Consider the following 17,393-nt stretch of genomic DNA (forward strand, 5'->3'; position numbering starts at 1 on the left):
GAACTTAGCAGAACAGTGCTTGGGAAGTGTGTAATAATTGCTCATTAAATCAAAGCTGTTGATGTTATTACTCCTGTTACTACTGATGCTGCTTAATATTGAGATTTAAATACTTAATACACATAAAGCACATTAGCACTCAAAAGTTAGCTGTTATTATTCTGGGTGAGATACATTACACTGTGCTATATACTGTCTCATAGGGCTTTGGTAATAAACTTTAATCTGGCATTTATAAGGGTAAATCAAAAAGTTCGTGTGACAATAGAATTAAAAGATAATACCAGTCTTTCCAGAACTTTTTGAAGTATTCCAGTAATTTTCAATTTTCTTATTTTGCTGTCCTTTATCTTTTAAATTTTTGTTATATGCTCTTTAAAATAAGTGTCTGTTTTAAATTCCACATTATCGGGCCGGCCCGTGGCTCACTCGGGAGAGTGTGGTGCTGATAACACCAAGGCCCCGGGTTCGGATCCCATATAGGGATGGCTGGTTAGCTCGCTGGCTGAGCGTGGTGCTGACAACACCAAGTCAAGGGTTAAGATCCCCTTACCAGTCATCTTTTAAATAAATAAATAAATTCCACATTATCCCTTATAAAATTCCTTCCTTTTTGAAACATCTCAGTGCCTTTTGCAACTTTCTGTCACTGTTTTCTTCCCTGATTTCTATTCTACTTCCTTTAAGGGCACCCCTCAAAGTTTAGTTTTCAGTTCTCACTTCTCTTATCATTTCTGTTGGAGAATTAGATGCTCTTGTGGCTTCCTCTGTCACTCTTACACAGATAACTTTAAAATCTTTATCAGTAGCCCTGACATCTTTCCTAGATTCCTCTTAATTTAGATCTTATTGGTTTCCTAAAATTTCTGCTTGATATATTTATCTCCTATTCCTCAATTATGTTTCATTTGTATGATTTCAGAAAAAAATTAGAAGGGAACTGATCTAGATTTGTCAGTTTTAATTTCCAAGCAGTGATTAATTGAAAAAGCAAGCAAACTCACCATAAGCCATATTTCATTCAGAAAAGGACATTTTAACATAATAGCTTAGGAAGACCATAATCTTAGAATTGAAATATATGTAGCTTTAAAAATAATGTAAAAAGTACTTTATTTTTCTTTTCTTGCTTTAGGCTAATGAAAATGTCATTACATAGTGAAACACTGCTTTAGAGTAAGCTTTGTACTATCTTTTGGTGTTTTTTTTTTTTTGGTGGCCGGCCAGTAAAGGGATCCAAATCTGTGACCTCGGTGTCCTCAGCACTGCACTAGTGAAGAGAGCTAACTGGCCAGCCTAGCTTTTTACTATCTTGATATTCATCTCCCTAAAATTTAATGCTGATCGTATTATTCAGTGCTTAAAATGGCTCACCACTGCCTGCCTGAAAAAAGTTTTAATTTTTAGGCCTGTAGAATTTGACTGTTGTTTTTTTTTTTCCAGTCTTTTCCCTCATCACATTTCTGTTACCAACTTTTTTTTTTTTAAATAGTTGTGTTTGTAGTTTGGATCTGACTAATGGAAGTTCAGATCTGACTCTGTCATTAGCTGTGTGGTCTCCGGCAAGTTACTGTAATGAGAAGAAAAGCAGCCCCTAGCATCCTGAAGCTGCCCTGGTACTATCAGCCAGGCCCTGGTGTTGCTACAAGCCAGCCTGGCACTTAACAGGTAGGGCTTTTTGATGTTCTGTTGAACACAAACAACTTCATTGAACATCAGCGTCAGGCAAGGCCATTCTGTGACCATGGTGTATGAAGATAAAAACAAGACCATCCATAATCATGTTTGAACACAGATGAGAAATGAACATCGTCCAAGCCACAAAATACCAAACATTCTCCTCTCCAGGCTAATATAAGTGCTTCTTGCTTTACCAATTACAGCTTTAGTTTTCTTCTAGTCTGCCCCTTATAGAGAAGATTTATTGTTATACCCAATCATATAATGATATCTGCTTTCTGACAGTTCCCAAGCCAGAGTAAACTCCTCCTTCCTAGGACACTTTTCAAAAATCACCTAGCCAAATCCCATTTCTAATATCTTTAATTTCCCCTGGTGTGTGTTCTTAATAAACTCAACTTGTTCAACTATAGGTGTGTTCCTGGTACGTGGGTGGAGGGCATTGATAGTAACTGCTCTGAGCCTTTGTCTTCTCATATGAGAACTGGGGGTAACAACATCTTTTTTGCAGAATTGTTAAGAAGATTAAATGAGAAAATGTAGAGTACTCAGCAGGGTCCTTGCACAGAGCAGATACTCCACAAAATCTTGTTTTTTGTTCTCTAGTAGTCTGATTCAGTCATGGTCCCCTGAACAGGGCTTATAAGTTCTTTGTTTTAATACTTTCTCATACATGGAGTGCACTGTTCTCAACTTTCAAGACTCACTCCAAAATACCTTCTTTTCTGTGAAACCTTTATATGTTTTACTGATCTCTTCTGTCTCTGAACTTAAGGTATTTATTGTTTTTACCTTTGACTTGGTTATTGTTGTACTCTACCTTGTGGCATCTTTGTAATTACATGCTTTTGCTATTCTTAATTTTTCATGTACTTTTGCTTTGTAGTTCAACTAAATTGTTTTTAAGAATGTGGGCTATGTTTAAAAAGGATCTTTGAAACCAGCCAGTTACTTCATAGGAGCTAATTTCTTCAGATTTGGTATAGTATCTTGTACTCAGAAAATGCTTAAACATGATTAAAGTAAAACAAAAGGAAGATAATATATCACCAGTTTTCACCTCCCATAAATATGGTGGTATTATGAAATTCACCTGTCAGATATTTAGTTCAAAGCTTTTTATATATTTTTTCCTAGACAACACAATGGTGGGTGAAGAGAAGATGTCTCTAAGAAACAGGAGGTCAAAATCCAGTGAAAATACTGAGGAAGATGAAGACCAGAGAAACCCTACGAAGGAATCCCCAGAGACACCTAGTAATGGTGAGGCTTTTAAGTTTTTGAGGCAAATTAATGAAATAGAGAACGAATTTAATGTTCTAGAATAGGAATTGCCATCTCTAGTTCTCTTTATTAGGAATGGGTATTGATAGAGTTTTATATATCTGGTAACAAAGAAATTAGAAAACAAGTCCTTTCTTGTTAATTCAGTGAACATCTATTGGGTATCTACTGTGTTTTAGACATCATTCACTCATTCAACCACCTAACTTACCAGTAATTATTGAGGTGCCCTGCCAGGTGCTGGGGCTATAGCAGTAATCAATACAGACATGTTTGCCATATGGATCTTCAAGGTAAGTGAATGACAAAACCCCCCAAATTACACATATAATTAGATTATTACAAGTAAGTGCAATACTCTTACAATATATTTACTAATTACTGTTATAATGAGTAAAATGCAAGCAATTAGCAGGGTATCTAACCTATTTCAATACTGAGCTATAAATCTTGGGGGAGAGGGAGAGATTAGGGAGTTTTATTAGTTCTTGTATCCAAGTTTGCTTACTGCATGAATAAAAAGAAGACTATGACAGTGCTTGTTAAGGTCATGGTTTACGATCAAGAATGATGGATTTGTAAATGAAACTCAGATTGAGGTCATCTATTGCATCAGTATTTATTTTTGAGATGGCATTTGTATAGGTTTGATTTTTAACAAGGATATGAAATTTGAGGCTTGTTTAGTTAACAAATAGGGGTGGAACTTTGAGATATATTGTCTTTGGCATTCTGAGACTTCTTTCATAAAGAAACATTCTTTTGCCCTTCCTACTTAAATTTAATTGTAAATATCAGCAGCTGGATCCCACAAGGAATTGTAAATCTTGATGCTTATGTTGGCATAATGAAGTGTACTGACTGTTAGACTTTTAATTAGCTTTATATATGACATATTTATATTGCATATGGGCTAGTTTTAATGTGATATAAAATGTGAAATCTATGCCTAGGAGGATGAGCCAACATTGGGGAGAAACAGTCGTTTTCCATGATGTAGGGACTTAGTGATAACCCAGGTTGTTTCCCTTGCCTGCATTCGCACATGTTAGAAGCTTCACATAAATTTGTTTTTCCTTCCAGTTCCTGGAGATGGAAAAATTTGTATTGAAACTCTTTGTCCCCAGATACTATTGTTCTCCTTATGTCCCAATTTTAAAAAAGCTTTCCAAATTAGTCTAATTTCTACATATTTTCAATACTCCTTATTGTCTTAGTTCATTAAGTTTTAATCATTCCAGTTTTAGTGCAGGTGTTAAAAACTGAATTGTTAACCCTAAATCAAGAAGTATGACAGTCTTCTCGGTAATGCTTATCTGAATATTTGTTTCTCCATCTATTTTAACATTTGTTCACCTTGGGGAGTTAGTGGATGGATAAAATGTGGTTTTTGAGAGCAAGGGCTTAAAGAATGACAGGCCAGTCAGTGTGGCCTTCCAATCAGAACCACCTTGGAGCTTGTTAGAAATGCCTCACCTCACATTTATTGAATGGAAATTTCATTTTTTTTTTTTTTTTTTAAAGATGACCGGTAAGGGGACCTTAACTCTTGGCTTGGTGTTGTCAGCACCACGCTCAGCCAGTAAGCTAACCGGCCGTCCCTATATAGGATCCAAACCCGTGGCCTTGGTGTTATCAGCACCACACTCTCCCAAGTGAGCCACGGGCCGGCCCTGAATGAAAATTTCATTTTAATAAGATCCCCAGGTGATTCATATCCAGGTTGAAGTTTGAGTCAGGTCTTAGTGTGTCACTTCTCAATTGGGGTGTGCATGAGAATCACCAGTGAAAAGAAAAAAAACAACTTCTTGGACCACATTATGGATTTACTGAGTCAGAATATCCTGGGGGAGGGTCCAGGAATGTTAGGTTTGGAAAAGCTTGCTGGATAATACTGACTGGCATTGGTGGTCAAAAACACTAGCAAGAACTTTCAGACCCAACTTTTTCATTAAACTCAACCTGCATAATTCTTGGATTCTTGTTCTGTGGTTTTAATTGTAGTAATTTATTGTTAGGATGACCTTATGTCCTAACTTGCCCAGTTTAGTCCTAGTTTTTAACATATGTCCAGTGTAATTCTTTGTAGTGCCTCCTTTCATTTTTAGAAGTATCCTGGTTTCTTTAAATTATACAGTACCCCCCTTTTGGGTTATTGAATTAATTGTGACCATCATAGTGACTGGTGCAGTATTTAGTTCACATTTCCACAAAAGTATCTCTAGTTTATCCAGGTGAAATTATGAACCATTAACTTTCTTGTATTTTTGTAGTATTTGTTTGAAATAATTCCAGTTGTGAAGATAACTAATTTCTGTCCAAGTTGAAAATGTTATCATTACTTGATTTTAAAAGTGATAAATACTTATCTTAAAGTTTTTATTGTGGTGTGATATATATAAGGTGCTCAATTAATTCAAAGTATACAGAAAAGAATAAAGTAAAAATGACCCAAAATTCTATCATTCAGTAATGAGTTATAAATCTTTATGGATATATTTCATTCCCATAAATATGTAACATTTTACATAGGCTGTTTTACTGTTGTTTAGTATTTTGGGTCTCAACAATACATTGTAGACATCTTTCCATTGTGAAATCATGAGTGGCTGCAAAGTACTGCATTTTTGTATGTCATATGAAATTTACTTGTGTCTCTGAATATTTGTTATTTCTGTTTTTTCTACTGAAAACAAACTGTAGTGAACATCTTTACGTATCTGTCAGATGCCTAAAGGGGAATTGCAGGGTCAAAGAATGTTATATTTTTAAATATTTATTTTAATATACAGTGCCAGATTGCAACATTTACCTTTACATTCTATAAACCTATCCTGCTGTTTTTGATGTTTCTTATGCCTGTTTAAATTTTTAAAACCTTTGTTTCTTACTACCTTTAGTTTTTTTTTTTTTTTTTTTTTTTTTTGGGTGAGTGGTGGGTATGGGGATCAGAAGAACCCTTGACCTTGGTGTTACTACCTCTTTTTATGACTGTTAGTGTACCTTGATGTTATTTCTGCTTTTACTTTCTGATTTGCATCTCTGCTAATACAGATTGAACATACCTAATCCAAAACTCTGAAATGCTTCAAAATCCAAAATTTTTTGAGTGCCAACATGACACCACAAGTGGAAAATTTCACAGTCAGAGAACTTTGTTTTACGCACAAAATTATTGAAAATATTGCATAAAATTACCTTCAGGCTATTTGTATAAAGTATATATGAAACATAAATGAATTTTGTGACTAGACTTAGATTCCATCCCTAACATCTCATTATGTATGTGCAAATATTTCAGGATCTGAAAAAAATCTGAAATCTAAAACACTTCTGGTTCCAAGCATTTAGGATAAGGGATACTCAACTTGTATACCATGGAATTGTTTACTTCTAGGAGAAGTAAATAGAAATGAGGGCCCTGCATAAATTAATAGGAAATGTTAAAATTTGGAGTCTCATTTAGACCCAGTATTAGTTCTGCCATTAACTGGTTCTGTCTTTATTCAAAATGTGGAAATATGTTTTGAATAGAGATTGATCTAGGTGTCCTTTTTTTTCTTTTTCTTTCTTCCTTCATCTTTTTCTCCCTTTTCCTCCTCTGTCCCCTTCTCTTTTCCTTTTTCCCTTCCATTCTTCCTAACTTTTTATTGATATAGTTCACATTCTAGAAAATTCACCATTTTAGGCCAACAGGTATATGAAAAAATGCTGAACATCACTAATCATCAGGGAAATGCAAATCAAAACCACATTGAGATATCACCTCACCTCAATCAGACTGGCTATTATAAAAAAGACAGAGAATAACAAATGCTGGTGAGGATGTGGAGAAAGAGGAACCCTCCTGCACTCCCATGTTTATTGCAGCTCTATTTACAATAGCCCCGTGATGGAACCAATCTAAATGTCCATTGATGGATGACTGTATAAGAAAATTGTGGTATATATACACATTAGCTGAGTAGCTTGAGAGTACATTTTCCCCACCTTGGGGTAAAAGCAATGCATATTTATTTTAGAAAGTGCAGCTAAGCAAAAGTTCAAGTGTTTATGATTTTTTTTGGATACATTCCTGGAAATTGTTTTTAGGTCAAATACAATGCATATTTATGAGATTTTGGTAGGTATTGCCAAATTGCCTTCTGGAAATAACTGCACTCCCAGTAGCAATATGAAAGTGCCTGTTTTTCCAAACTTTTTCCAGTCATGGAAGATGTGACCTTTTAAATAAAATATATGGCATTTTGATAGGTGAGAAATTTCACCTACTTCAAAAATGCCTTGTATGATGAGAAATAACATAATTACCAGCAGTAATAAGTTACTGAATATTAATTTAGTACTTTTATAGATTTGATATTAAAATAATGAGTTTGAATATCTTAGTTCATTATAGGAAGATTAGTCAAAAGAAATAGAAGATACTAGCTAAGACTTTATATGACAACTTTTAAACTTTTTAAAAAAAGAGTTGAGCTAAAAAGTAATCCTGAAAAGATTTTTAAAATTTAAGAGGGCAAAGTGAATGTTAATGATTTTTTTTTTCTGGAGTGTAACATATTTAAGGCAAATTTATGTTTTAGGAGATTTACTAAAAATCATTTGAGTATAATTTCGCCTAACTATAATAGATACATTCTTTTTTTTTTTTTTTGTGACTGGTAAGGGGATCGCAACCCCTGGCTCAGTGTTGTCTGCACCACGCTCAGCCAGTGAGCGCACCAGCCATCCCTATATAGGATCCGAACCCGCAGCCTTGGCGCAACCAGTGCTGCACTCTCCTGAGTGAGCCACAGGGCTGGCCCAGATACATTCATTTTTAATTGGTAGGACTTGATGATTTTGAAAGAAAAGGGGGCCTGTAATTGTGTCTTTTGCTTCTGAGGATATATTCTTGTTCTTATTTCCATATATTACTAAGCCCTGGAGCAGGAATATAACCACAAATTGTAACAATGTCCTATTAGGGAAAATATACAATCAATTTTATGACAGTTTTTAAGGTGTAGTTTCTAGAAATATGTAAGGATGAGAAGTGTGAGGGAAGAGCTTGTATTTTATGTCTTTTCTTTGTTCTACCAGGAACATTCTGGAATCTGGATATTCTTAATAACTTTATAAAAAGTTAAATCTTGAAATTCTGGGCTCTTAGAATAAGCATTGTTCTTAGTAGTCATGTAATTATGCCCTTCTCTGCAATACTTGCATCAAAGATTAAAGTGTAATGTACTGCCTTCCAACCAACAGGTTAATTTAGTGTCAGTTAAGGACCTTTCATACTAGGTTTGTTAGTAGGGAGCTTGAGGTTGGGTTGAATAAGATACTGAAACAAAAAATAATCCTTTGTTATAAAAAGGAGTTAAGTGAGTTATAGTAACCAAATACCATAGGAGGCCACTGGAAGGGGAAAAAATCCTTGCTTTAGAATGGAGGAAAGTCTAGGGTCGCCCTGTAGCTCACTTGGGAGAGTGCGGTGCTGATAACATCAAGGCCACGGGTTCGGATCCCTATATAGGGATGGCCGATTAGCTCACTTGGGAGAGCGTGGTGCTGACAACACCAGGTCAAGGGTTAAGATCCCCTTACCAGTCATCTTTAAAAAAAAAAAAAAAAAGAATGGAGGAAAGTCTCACAGAAGTAGATTTTGAGTTTGGCCACTGATGATAGGAAGAGACTGGGAGAGGACTCTCAAGCCAGGGCTTTGAGTTTGTAGAGGCATTGAGTTTAAGACAGTATAGTGTTATGTGTGTGGTGTTTTGTCTGCTTTTAGAGAGCATGAGGGGTGGGTAGTGCAGATGGATTTGTGGTTTGTTTTCATGGATGTGAAGACTCAGAGAAAATTGGAAAGGCAGGAGGAAGTCAGAAGACAGGGCTTTAAGTTTTATGTAGGCATTGACAGCCTACCTACCTATGTGGATGACTTTGGGCAAATTTTATAGCTCATCAGTGCTTAGATTTCCTCTTATCCAAAGTCAAGGATAGCAAATATGAAAGCCCTTTTATGAGTAAATAGAACTATGTTCATTAAGGTATTATCTTCTCATTGATGGTGCTGCCAACTCTTCTGACTCCAGATCCCAAGGTGGCTTTATAGCTCTCTGCTCTATATCAACTGAGAATTATAGTCTACATGAAATCCTCTAGTATTTCTACCAGAAATTGTCTCTTGATTTACAACAAGATCATATCTTGTTGTAAAAGTTTAATGGTAGTAAGGCTAATTCTCTTACTGCATATGCATATGGGCAGCCCACACAGATGATACAGGTGTAGTGATTAAAGAAAAATAAACCAAAGTTAACTTTAGTTGAATAATATTATTCAACTGGATTATTGTGATTATAGAATAGAAATCTGTTTATAGCTTTAAAATGGTTATAGAGTGGCTTCTGGTCAAGAAGGCAGAATAGATGGTCCCCAGTGTCACTCTCTCCCACAAATCAACCAATTTACAACTATAAAAAAGCAACAACAGCCAAGCTGGGGCTGCTAGAGCTCAGGGGAAGAGGAGGAGAGACGTACGGAGTTCATGAAGGTGGGAGAAGCCACGATGAGAGAAAGAAAAAACTGCTCAGAGTGTTTTGGACTGTGGCTGCTTTAAGGCTGGAGCTGCGGAGTGCATGGAGCAGGAGCCAGCAAAAGCCGCAGCTGTGCCCCTTCGGATGGAGTTGCTTGGAGGCAGCAGGGAAGAAGGGGGACTTGGTGGCCCCCAGGCCAGCAAGACCACTAAAAGGGGTCCTGTGGACCCACATAGAACTGAGGAGCCTCAGCAATTGAAAAACAGGAGCCACTCAGAGGCTGATGAGTCAGTGCAAGGGACCAGAATACAGCCCATCCCATGGGAAGTGTTTGGAGCACAGGTGGTGGGGGAGACAGGCCCACTGGGAGAACACTGGGGCACAGCAGGGACAGCCAGTCCACCCCCCAATCAGTGCAGGACCACTCAGAGGAGACTGGTCAGGAATATAGAATTGCATGGGGTGCAATTTGATGAAAAGACTCAGGCCCAGACTAGTTTCTATACAACCCAGGGGCAGCGGTCTCTGGAGAGCTGGAAGTATGTATAAAGTCAACCATTAAAACCTGAGCTGCACAAAAAGCTTTCCCTAGGGAATCAGCAGCAAAACAACAATTTAGCTCAACCACACAGCTCAAGTACTGGTTCCCACAGGAAGTTCCCCTATTTTAGAAGTAAGCAAAGGATAAAAAATTAGTTCTTGCCCAGGCACACCACCAGCAACTTGGGGCCCACCCGGGGACATGAGCCATTGAGCCAGGGACTGGACCCCCCTCCCTCAACCAGGTGCACTGCCAGTACCTTGGGGCCCGCCAGGGGACCTGAGGTATGGAGTCGAGGACTGGACTGCCTCCCAGAACCAGGCACACTGTCAGTGCCTCGGGGCCTGACTGGGGTCCTGAGGCATCAACCAGGGACCAGACCCCCTCCCACAACACGGCATACTGCCAGCACCAAGGAGCATGCTAAAAAATCACCTCCATGTGGGTGGCCCACCACAGCCACCACAATAACCACGGCTGCTGCAAAAGCGGCTAGATGTCACAACCACCATGGAGATAGTCCACCAGCCACTGGAGTTCATTGACACAAGGAGGCATAGGCAACAAAGCAACAGAGTAACCATTACTCTTTCAGGAGGAAAGAAGAAATTGAGGGTTATCAGAGGTGGTAGTGGGGAGAGAGGGGGGGACAGGGAGAGACTGGACAAGGGGCATAAAGAATAAGTACAATTTGTAACAGTAAATGCAAGTAATATTGATTTGATCAACATATGTCAATGCTGAACCTCAAAAATATGTATAATCGATTTTGATTCAATAAAAAAATTTTTTTTAAAGTATAGAAAAAGCAAATTGCAGACAAGATCCTAAATCTGATCCAACATGTAGAAAAAAAGAATAACATGATTACTTGAGGGAAGTATTATTTTATGACATTCTCATAGTGTTTCAATTTTTTCAGTGAGTACATATTATTTCAGATTTAAAAAATTATACACATGGTTCAGTAATTTGTTTCTTACTGAAAACAAACCATCTTGTATTTCTTGAACAAGGACTAAGGAAAGAGGGAGTAGCTAAAATTTATGTAGCATGAGGACAACAAATTGATATCTTTAAAGTTATCATGGGTAATCTACAAAAGCAATAGATGGACATATAAATCACAATTGGTCTATAACCATTTTATTTTATTTTTATTTTTAATTTTTATTGAATCATAATTGATTATACATATTTTTGGTGTTCAATATTGACATATGTTGATCAAATCAATATTACTAGTATGTATATTGTTACAAATTGTACTTATTCTTTATGCCCCTTGTCCAATCTCTCCCCATCCCCCTCTCTCTCCCCTCCCACCTCTGATAACCCTAGATTTCTTCTCTCCTTCTGAAAGAATAATGCTTACTCTGTTGATTTGTTGCCTAGATGATCTGTCCAATGCTGAGAGATGTGTTCAGGTCCCCTGATATTATCATAGAGCAGATGCTTCTTCTGTCTCTCCGGAATGGGCTTTGTGGAGAGAGACATCCTCTTTTCTTTGGTCTCTGCTGGTGACTCTCCTTTGTCAATTCACTCCAGTGGCTGGTGGACCATCTGCACAGTGGTTGTGGTGTCTAGCTGCTTTTGCAGCAGCTGTGGTTTTGAGGTGGCTGTGGCGGGCCACCCACATAGAGGTGATATTTTTGGCATGCTTCTTACCTAGTTGCTGGTGTCTCCTGGCTCCATGCCTCAGGATCTGGGGTGGGCCCCATGGCGCTGGTGGTGTGCCTCGTTGTGGGAGGCAGTCCGGTCCTCAGATCCATGCCTCAGGATCCCAGGCAGGCCCTGTGGTATGGGCAGTGTGCCTGGTTGTGGGCAGAGGATCTGGTCCTCAGATCCATGCTTTAGGACCCTGGGCAAAAACAGAGGAAAACTGTTTTTTCTTTTAGTTCTGTGTTGGATTATTTGCTGTTTCCACCACTTAAACTCTGTGCTGGAACTAATTTGTTGTCCTTTGCTTACTTCTAAAGTTGGAGAACTTCCTGTGGGGACCAGTACTTGAGCTAAATTGCTGCTCTGCTGCTGAGTCCCTCAGGAAAGCTTTTTGTGCAGCTCAGGTTTTAATGGTTGACTTTACAGGTACTGCCAAGTTTAGTGAAATCTGCTGCACCTGGGTTGTATAGAAACTCTGGTCTGGGCCTGAGTCTTTTCATCAAACTGCACCCCGTGAAATTCTGTATTCCTGACCAGTCTCCTCTGAGTGGTCCTATGCTGATTGGGAGGCAGATCAGCTGTCCTTGCTGTGCCCCAGTGTTCTCCCGGTGGGCCTGTCTCCCCCACTGCCTGTGCTCCAAACACTTCCCATGGGACAGGCTGTGCTCCAGTCCCTTGTGCTGACTCACCAGCCTCTGAGTGCTTTTTCATTTGTTGTGGCTCCTTGAGACCCCTATTATTGGTCTTGCTGGCCTGGGGGCCACCAAGGCCCTCCACTCCCCTGTTGTCTGCAAGCAACTTTATTGGAAGGGCACAGCTGCAGCTTTTGTTGGCTCCTGCTTCACATACTCAGCACCTCTAGCCTGGAAATGGCTGGGATTTGAAATGGTTGGAGTGGTTTTTCTTTCTCTCATCATGGCGTCTCTCGCCTTCATGAACTCTGTAGGTCTCTCCTCCTCTTCCCCTGAGGTCTAGCAGCCCCAGCTTGGCTGTCGTTGCTTTTTAATAGTTGTAAATTAGTTGATTTGTGGGAGAGAGCGATGCTGGGGACCACCTGTCTATTCCGCTATATTGACCAGAAGTCCTTTTTCTATACTTTTAAGGTCTTGGATGTCATTTCATTTAGTATATGAAAGTGTAATTCTTTTAAATATCTATGTAGTACATCTGTTGCACTGATGCTTGGTAATTTATTTAACTTTTCCCTTATTGATGGACATTTAGGTTGTTGCCAGGGTTGCAGTATTATAGACAGTGCTACAGAGCACATCCTTGAAACAATATCATTGCTTACTTTTGCGAGTGTACCTGTTGGATACATTCATAAAAGTGAAATTACTTGGCTGGTTAGCTTAGCTGGCTAGAGCAGGATGTTATAACACCAACGTCAAGGGTTTGTTATCCCTGTACTGACCAGCTGCCTCCAAAAAAGGTGGGGGAGAATTGCTGGATCAAAGGGCTTTTGCATTTAAAATTGAGATATTACCAAATTTCCTTTCAAAAATGTTATACCAGTTTATACTATTATCAGTACTGTTTCCTCACACTTTTGGCAATGTGTTTTACCAAACTTTTTAAAAACTTTGCTAATTTGATGAGTGAAAAACAGTATAGCATGTAGCATAAATTTTGAGTTGGGGAACTTTTTATATATATTTATTGACTATGTTTTTCCTCTAAAAGCCCTGTTCATATCTCTTGATCATTTTTGTTTTCTATCTGGTGGCTGTTATTTTTCTTCCTTTTTTTGGCTGGCTGGTACAGGAATCCGAACCCTTGACCTTGGTATTATAACACTGCGCTTTTGGGCCGGCCCGTGGCTCACTCGGGAGAGTGCGGTGCTGATAACACCAAGGCCCCGGGTTCGGATCCCATATACGGATGGCCGGTTCGCTCACTGGCTGAGCGTGGTGCTGACAACACCAAGTCAAGGGTTAAGATCCCCTTACCGGTCATCTTTAAAAAAATAAATAAATAAAAAAAATAACACTGCGCTTTAGCCAACTGAGCTAACTGGTCAGCCCTCTTTTATTTTTTAAAAGAGCTTTTTCTATGTTAGAGAAATTAATCATTTGGCTATCAGGTACTGTGAATATTTTCTAGCTACCAATCTGTCTTTGATTGTGTTTACGTATGTATGCCCTGCCATGTCTAGGTTTTATGTAACTGGACATTATTGCTTCTGGGTTTTTTGTTATGCTTAGAAATCATCTAAGGTTATGAAAAAGGAAAACAGATAGGTTTTTAACTTACTTTTATGATGTTTTATATTCAAATATTTGATTCATCTGAAATTGATTCTGAATGATGAGTGACTTAAGGATCTAATTTTATAGTTTCTAAAATGGCTAACCAGTTGTTTCAACATTATTAAAATCTTCATTTCTGTATGAATATTTATATACTAACCCTCATTTCTAGTTCAGATTCCATTTTTCTACATTACTATAAACATGCGATTAGTTGAGAATTTCGTAAGTTATTTGAAGTCACTGGAGCAATGGTCAGTGAGAGTTTTTAAGAAAATAATCAAGATTTTGTTTATTATTTTTTTGTTTTGGTTTGGTTTTGGTTTTTTGGTGGCTGGCCAGTATGGGGATCCGAACCTGTGACCTTGGTGTTCCTAGCACCATGCTCTCCCAAGTGAATTAACTAGCTAGCCCAGGATTTTTAAATGAGTTTGAAATTCTCTAGGCAGTGAAAACCTGCTAGTCAGTGCCTTTGCATTAGCTAATTCTGTACTTGCCACAAGTAGACAAAGAAAACATTTGTTAAAAGAAGTGAAACTTGAAGAAATGATTAATAGTCACTACCTCGTACTCCTTAGTCATTTTTAGAAATGTAATCACTATAAGTTGGCCAGCCTTGATTTTTTTTTCCTTCTTTTTTTTTTAATGCTGCATGACTAGGAATCAGAACACATGGGTCTGTTTCTTCAGGTTCAGTTGCTGGCCATGTGACAGTGCGCAAGATGTTTAATTTCTTTGAATCTTAGTTTTTTTACCTTTAAAGTTGAAATTATACCAACTATCTTGCTTTTCTCACTGGGTTGTTATGAAGACGTATGATATATACTTTATATATGTTAAATTTTTTGTAGCAAGTTTAATAAGGATGAGGATTTATTTATTTTTATTATTTATTTATTTATTTATTTATTTATTTAGTTTGTTTGTTTTAATTTTATTTTGTCGATATACAATGTGGTTGATTATTGTGGCCCATTACTGAAATCTCCCTCCCTCCTCCCTCTTTCCACTCCCACCCAACAATGTCCTTTCTGTTCGCTTGTAATGTCAACTTCAAGGAACTGTAATTGTTATGTCTTCTTCCCCCCCACCCCCGGTTTTTTTGTATGTGTGTGTGAATTTATTTATTTATTTTTAGCTCCCACCGATAAGTGAGAACATGTGGTATTTCTATTTCTGTGCCTGACTTGTTTCACTTAATATAGTTCTCTCTAGGTCCATCCATGTCATTGCAAATGGCAGTATATTCATTCTTTTTTATAGCTGAGTAGTATTCCATTGTGTAGATATACCACATTTTGCAATCCACTCATCCGATGATGGACATTTGGGCTGGTTCCAACTCTTGGCTATTGTTATGCCTCCAGCTTTATCTTTTTTGCTCAGCATTGCTTTGGCTATACATGGTTTTTTGTTATTCCATATAAATGTCTGGATAGTTCTTTCCATTTCTGGGAAAAATGTCTTTGGAATTTTGATGGGGATTGCATTGAATTTGTATATCACTTTGGGTAGTATGGACATTTTCACTATGTTCATTCTTCCAATCCAAGAGCATGGGATATCTTTCCATCTTCTTGTATCCTCTCTAATTTCTCTCAGCAGTGGTTTGTAGTTCTCGTTATAGAGATTTTTCACATCCTTGGTTAACTCAATTCCTAAGTATTTTATTTTTTTGGTGGCTATTGTAAATGGGCAGGCTTTCTTGATTTCTCTTTCTGCGTGTTCACTATTGGAGAATAGAAATGCTACTGATTTTTGTGTGTTGATTTTGTATCCTGCTCCTGTGCTGAAATCATTTATCAACTCCAAGAGTTTTTTTTGTAGAGGTTTTAGGCTGTTCGATATATAGGATCATGTCATCTGCAAACAGGGACAGTTTGACTTCATCTTTTCCAATCTGGATGCCCTTTATTTCCTTCTCTTCTCTGATTGCTCTGGCTAGTCCTTCCAACACTATGTTGAATAGGAGTGGTGAGAGTGGGCATCCTTGTCTAGTTCCTGTTCTTAAAGGAAAAGCTTTCAGCTTTTCCGCATTCACGATGATTATTGGCAGTGGTTTATCATATATGGCTTTAATTATGTTGAGATACTTTCCATCTATACCTAACTTATAGAGGGTCTTTGTCATGAATGAATGTTGAATTTTATCAAATGCTTTTTCAGCATCTATAGAGATGAACATATGGTCCTTGTGTTTGATTTTATTAATATGGTGTATCACATTTATTGATTTGCGTATGTTGAACCAACCTTGCATCCCTGGGATGAATCCCACTTGATCATGGTGAATAATTTTACGTATGTGTTGCTGTATTCTGTTTGCTAGTATTTTAGTGAGGATTTTTGCAACTATACTTATCAAGGATATCGGCCTGTAGTTTTCTTTTTTAGTTATATCTTTACCTGGTTTTGGTATCAGGATGATGTTTGCTTCATAGAATGAGTTTGGGAGATTTGCATCTGTTTCAATCTTTTGGAATAGTTTGTAAAGAATCGGTGTCAATTCCTCTTTGAATGTTTGGTAAAATTCTGCTGTGAATCCATGTGGTCCTGGGCTTTTCTTTGTTGGGAGCCTTCTGATAACAGCTTCAATCTCCTTTATTGTTATTGGTCTGTTCAAATTTTCTACGTCTTCATGGTTCAGTTTTGGGAGCTTATGTGTGTCTAGAAATTTATCCATTTCCTCCAGATTTTCAAATTTGTTGGCGTATAGTTGTTTATAGTAGTCTCGAATGATTCCTTGTATTTCAGATGAATCAGTTGTAATATCGCCTTTTTCATTGCTAATTTTTGTTATTTGAATCTTCTCTCTTCTTTTTTTTGTTAGCCATGCTAATGGTTTGTCAATTTTATTTATCTTTTCAAAAAACCAACTTTTTGATTCATTGATCTTTTGTATTGTTTTTTGGGTTTCAATTTCATTAACTTCTGCTCTGATTTTAATGATTTCTTTCCGTCTGCTAACTTTAGGTATGTATTGTTCTTGTTTTTCTAGTTCTTTAAAGTGAAGTGTTAGGTTGTTCACTTGCCATCTTTCCATTCTTCTGAGGTGAGCATTTAATGCAATAAATTTCCCCCTTAGTATTGCTTTTGCAGTATCCCATAGGTTTTGGTATGATGTATCATTATTTTCATTAGTTTCCATAAATATTTTGATTTCCTGCTTGATTTCTTCTTGGACTCATATGTCATTAAGTAGAATGCTGTTTAATTTCCATGTGTTTGTATATTTTCCAGAATTTCGTTTGTTATTGATTTCTAATTTTAATACATTGCTGTCTGAGAAAATACATGGGATAATTCCAATTTTTTTGAATTTTTTGAAACTTGATTTGTCACCTAATATGTGATCTATCCTGGAGAATGATCCATGTGCTGATGAGAAGAATGAATATTCTGAGGTTGTTGGGTGGAATGTTCTGTAGATATCTGCCAATTCCAATTGGTCTAGAG

At 37.5% G+C, this 17,393-nt stretch overlaps 1 protein-coding gene across 1 annotated transcript in view; it reads left to right on the top strand.

Annotated features, from left to right (window-relative positions):
- The window catches only part of SOAT1 (sterol O-acyltransferase 1), a 66,518-nt gene that overhangs the window by 8,824 nt on the left and 40,301 nt on the right, over positions 1–17,393 (top strand). Inside the window, exon 2 of the mRNA XM_063104724.1 lies at positions 2,818–2,943. Coding sequence (XP_062960794.1) covers positions 2,826–2,943 — 118 coding nt within the window. The 5' untranslated portion in view covers positions 2,818–2,825. The remainder of the gene's footprint in view (positions 1–2,817; positions 2,944–17,393) is intronic.

The sequence above is a fragment of the Cynocephalus volans genome, chromosome 8 (assembly GCF_027409185.1).
Source record: "Cynocephalus volans isolate mCynVol1 chromosome 8, mCynVol1.pri, whole genome shotgun sequence".
Taxonomy (NCBI): Eukaryota; Metazoa; Chordata; class Mammalia; order Dermoptera; family Cynocephalidae; genus Cynocephalus; species Cynocephalus volans.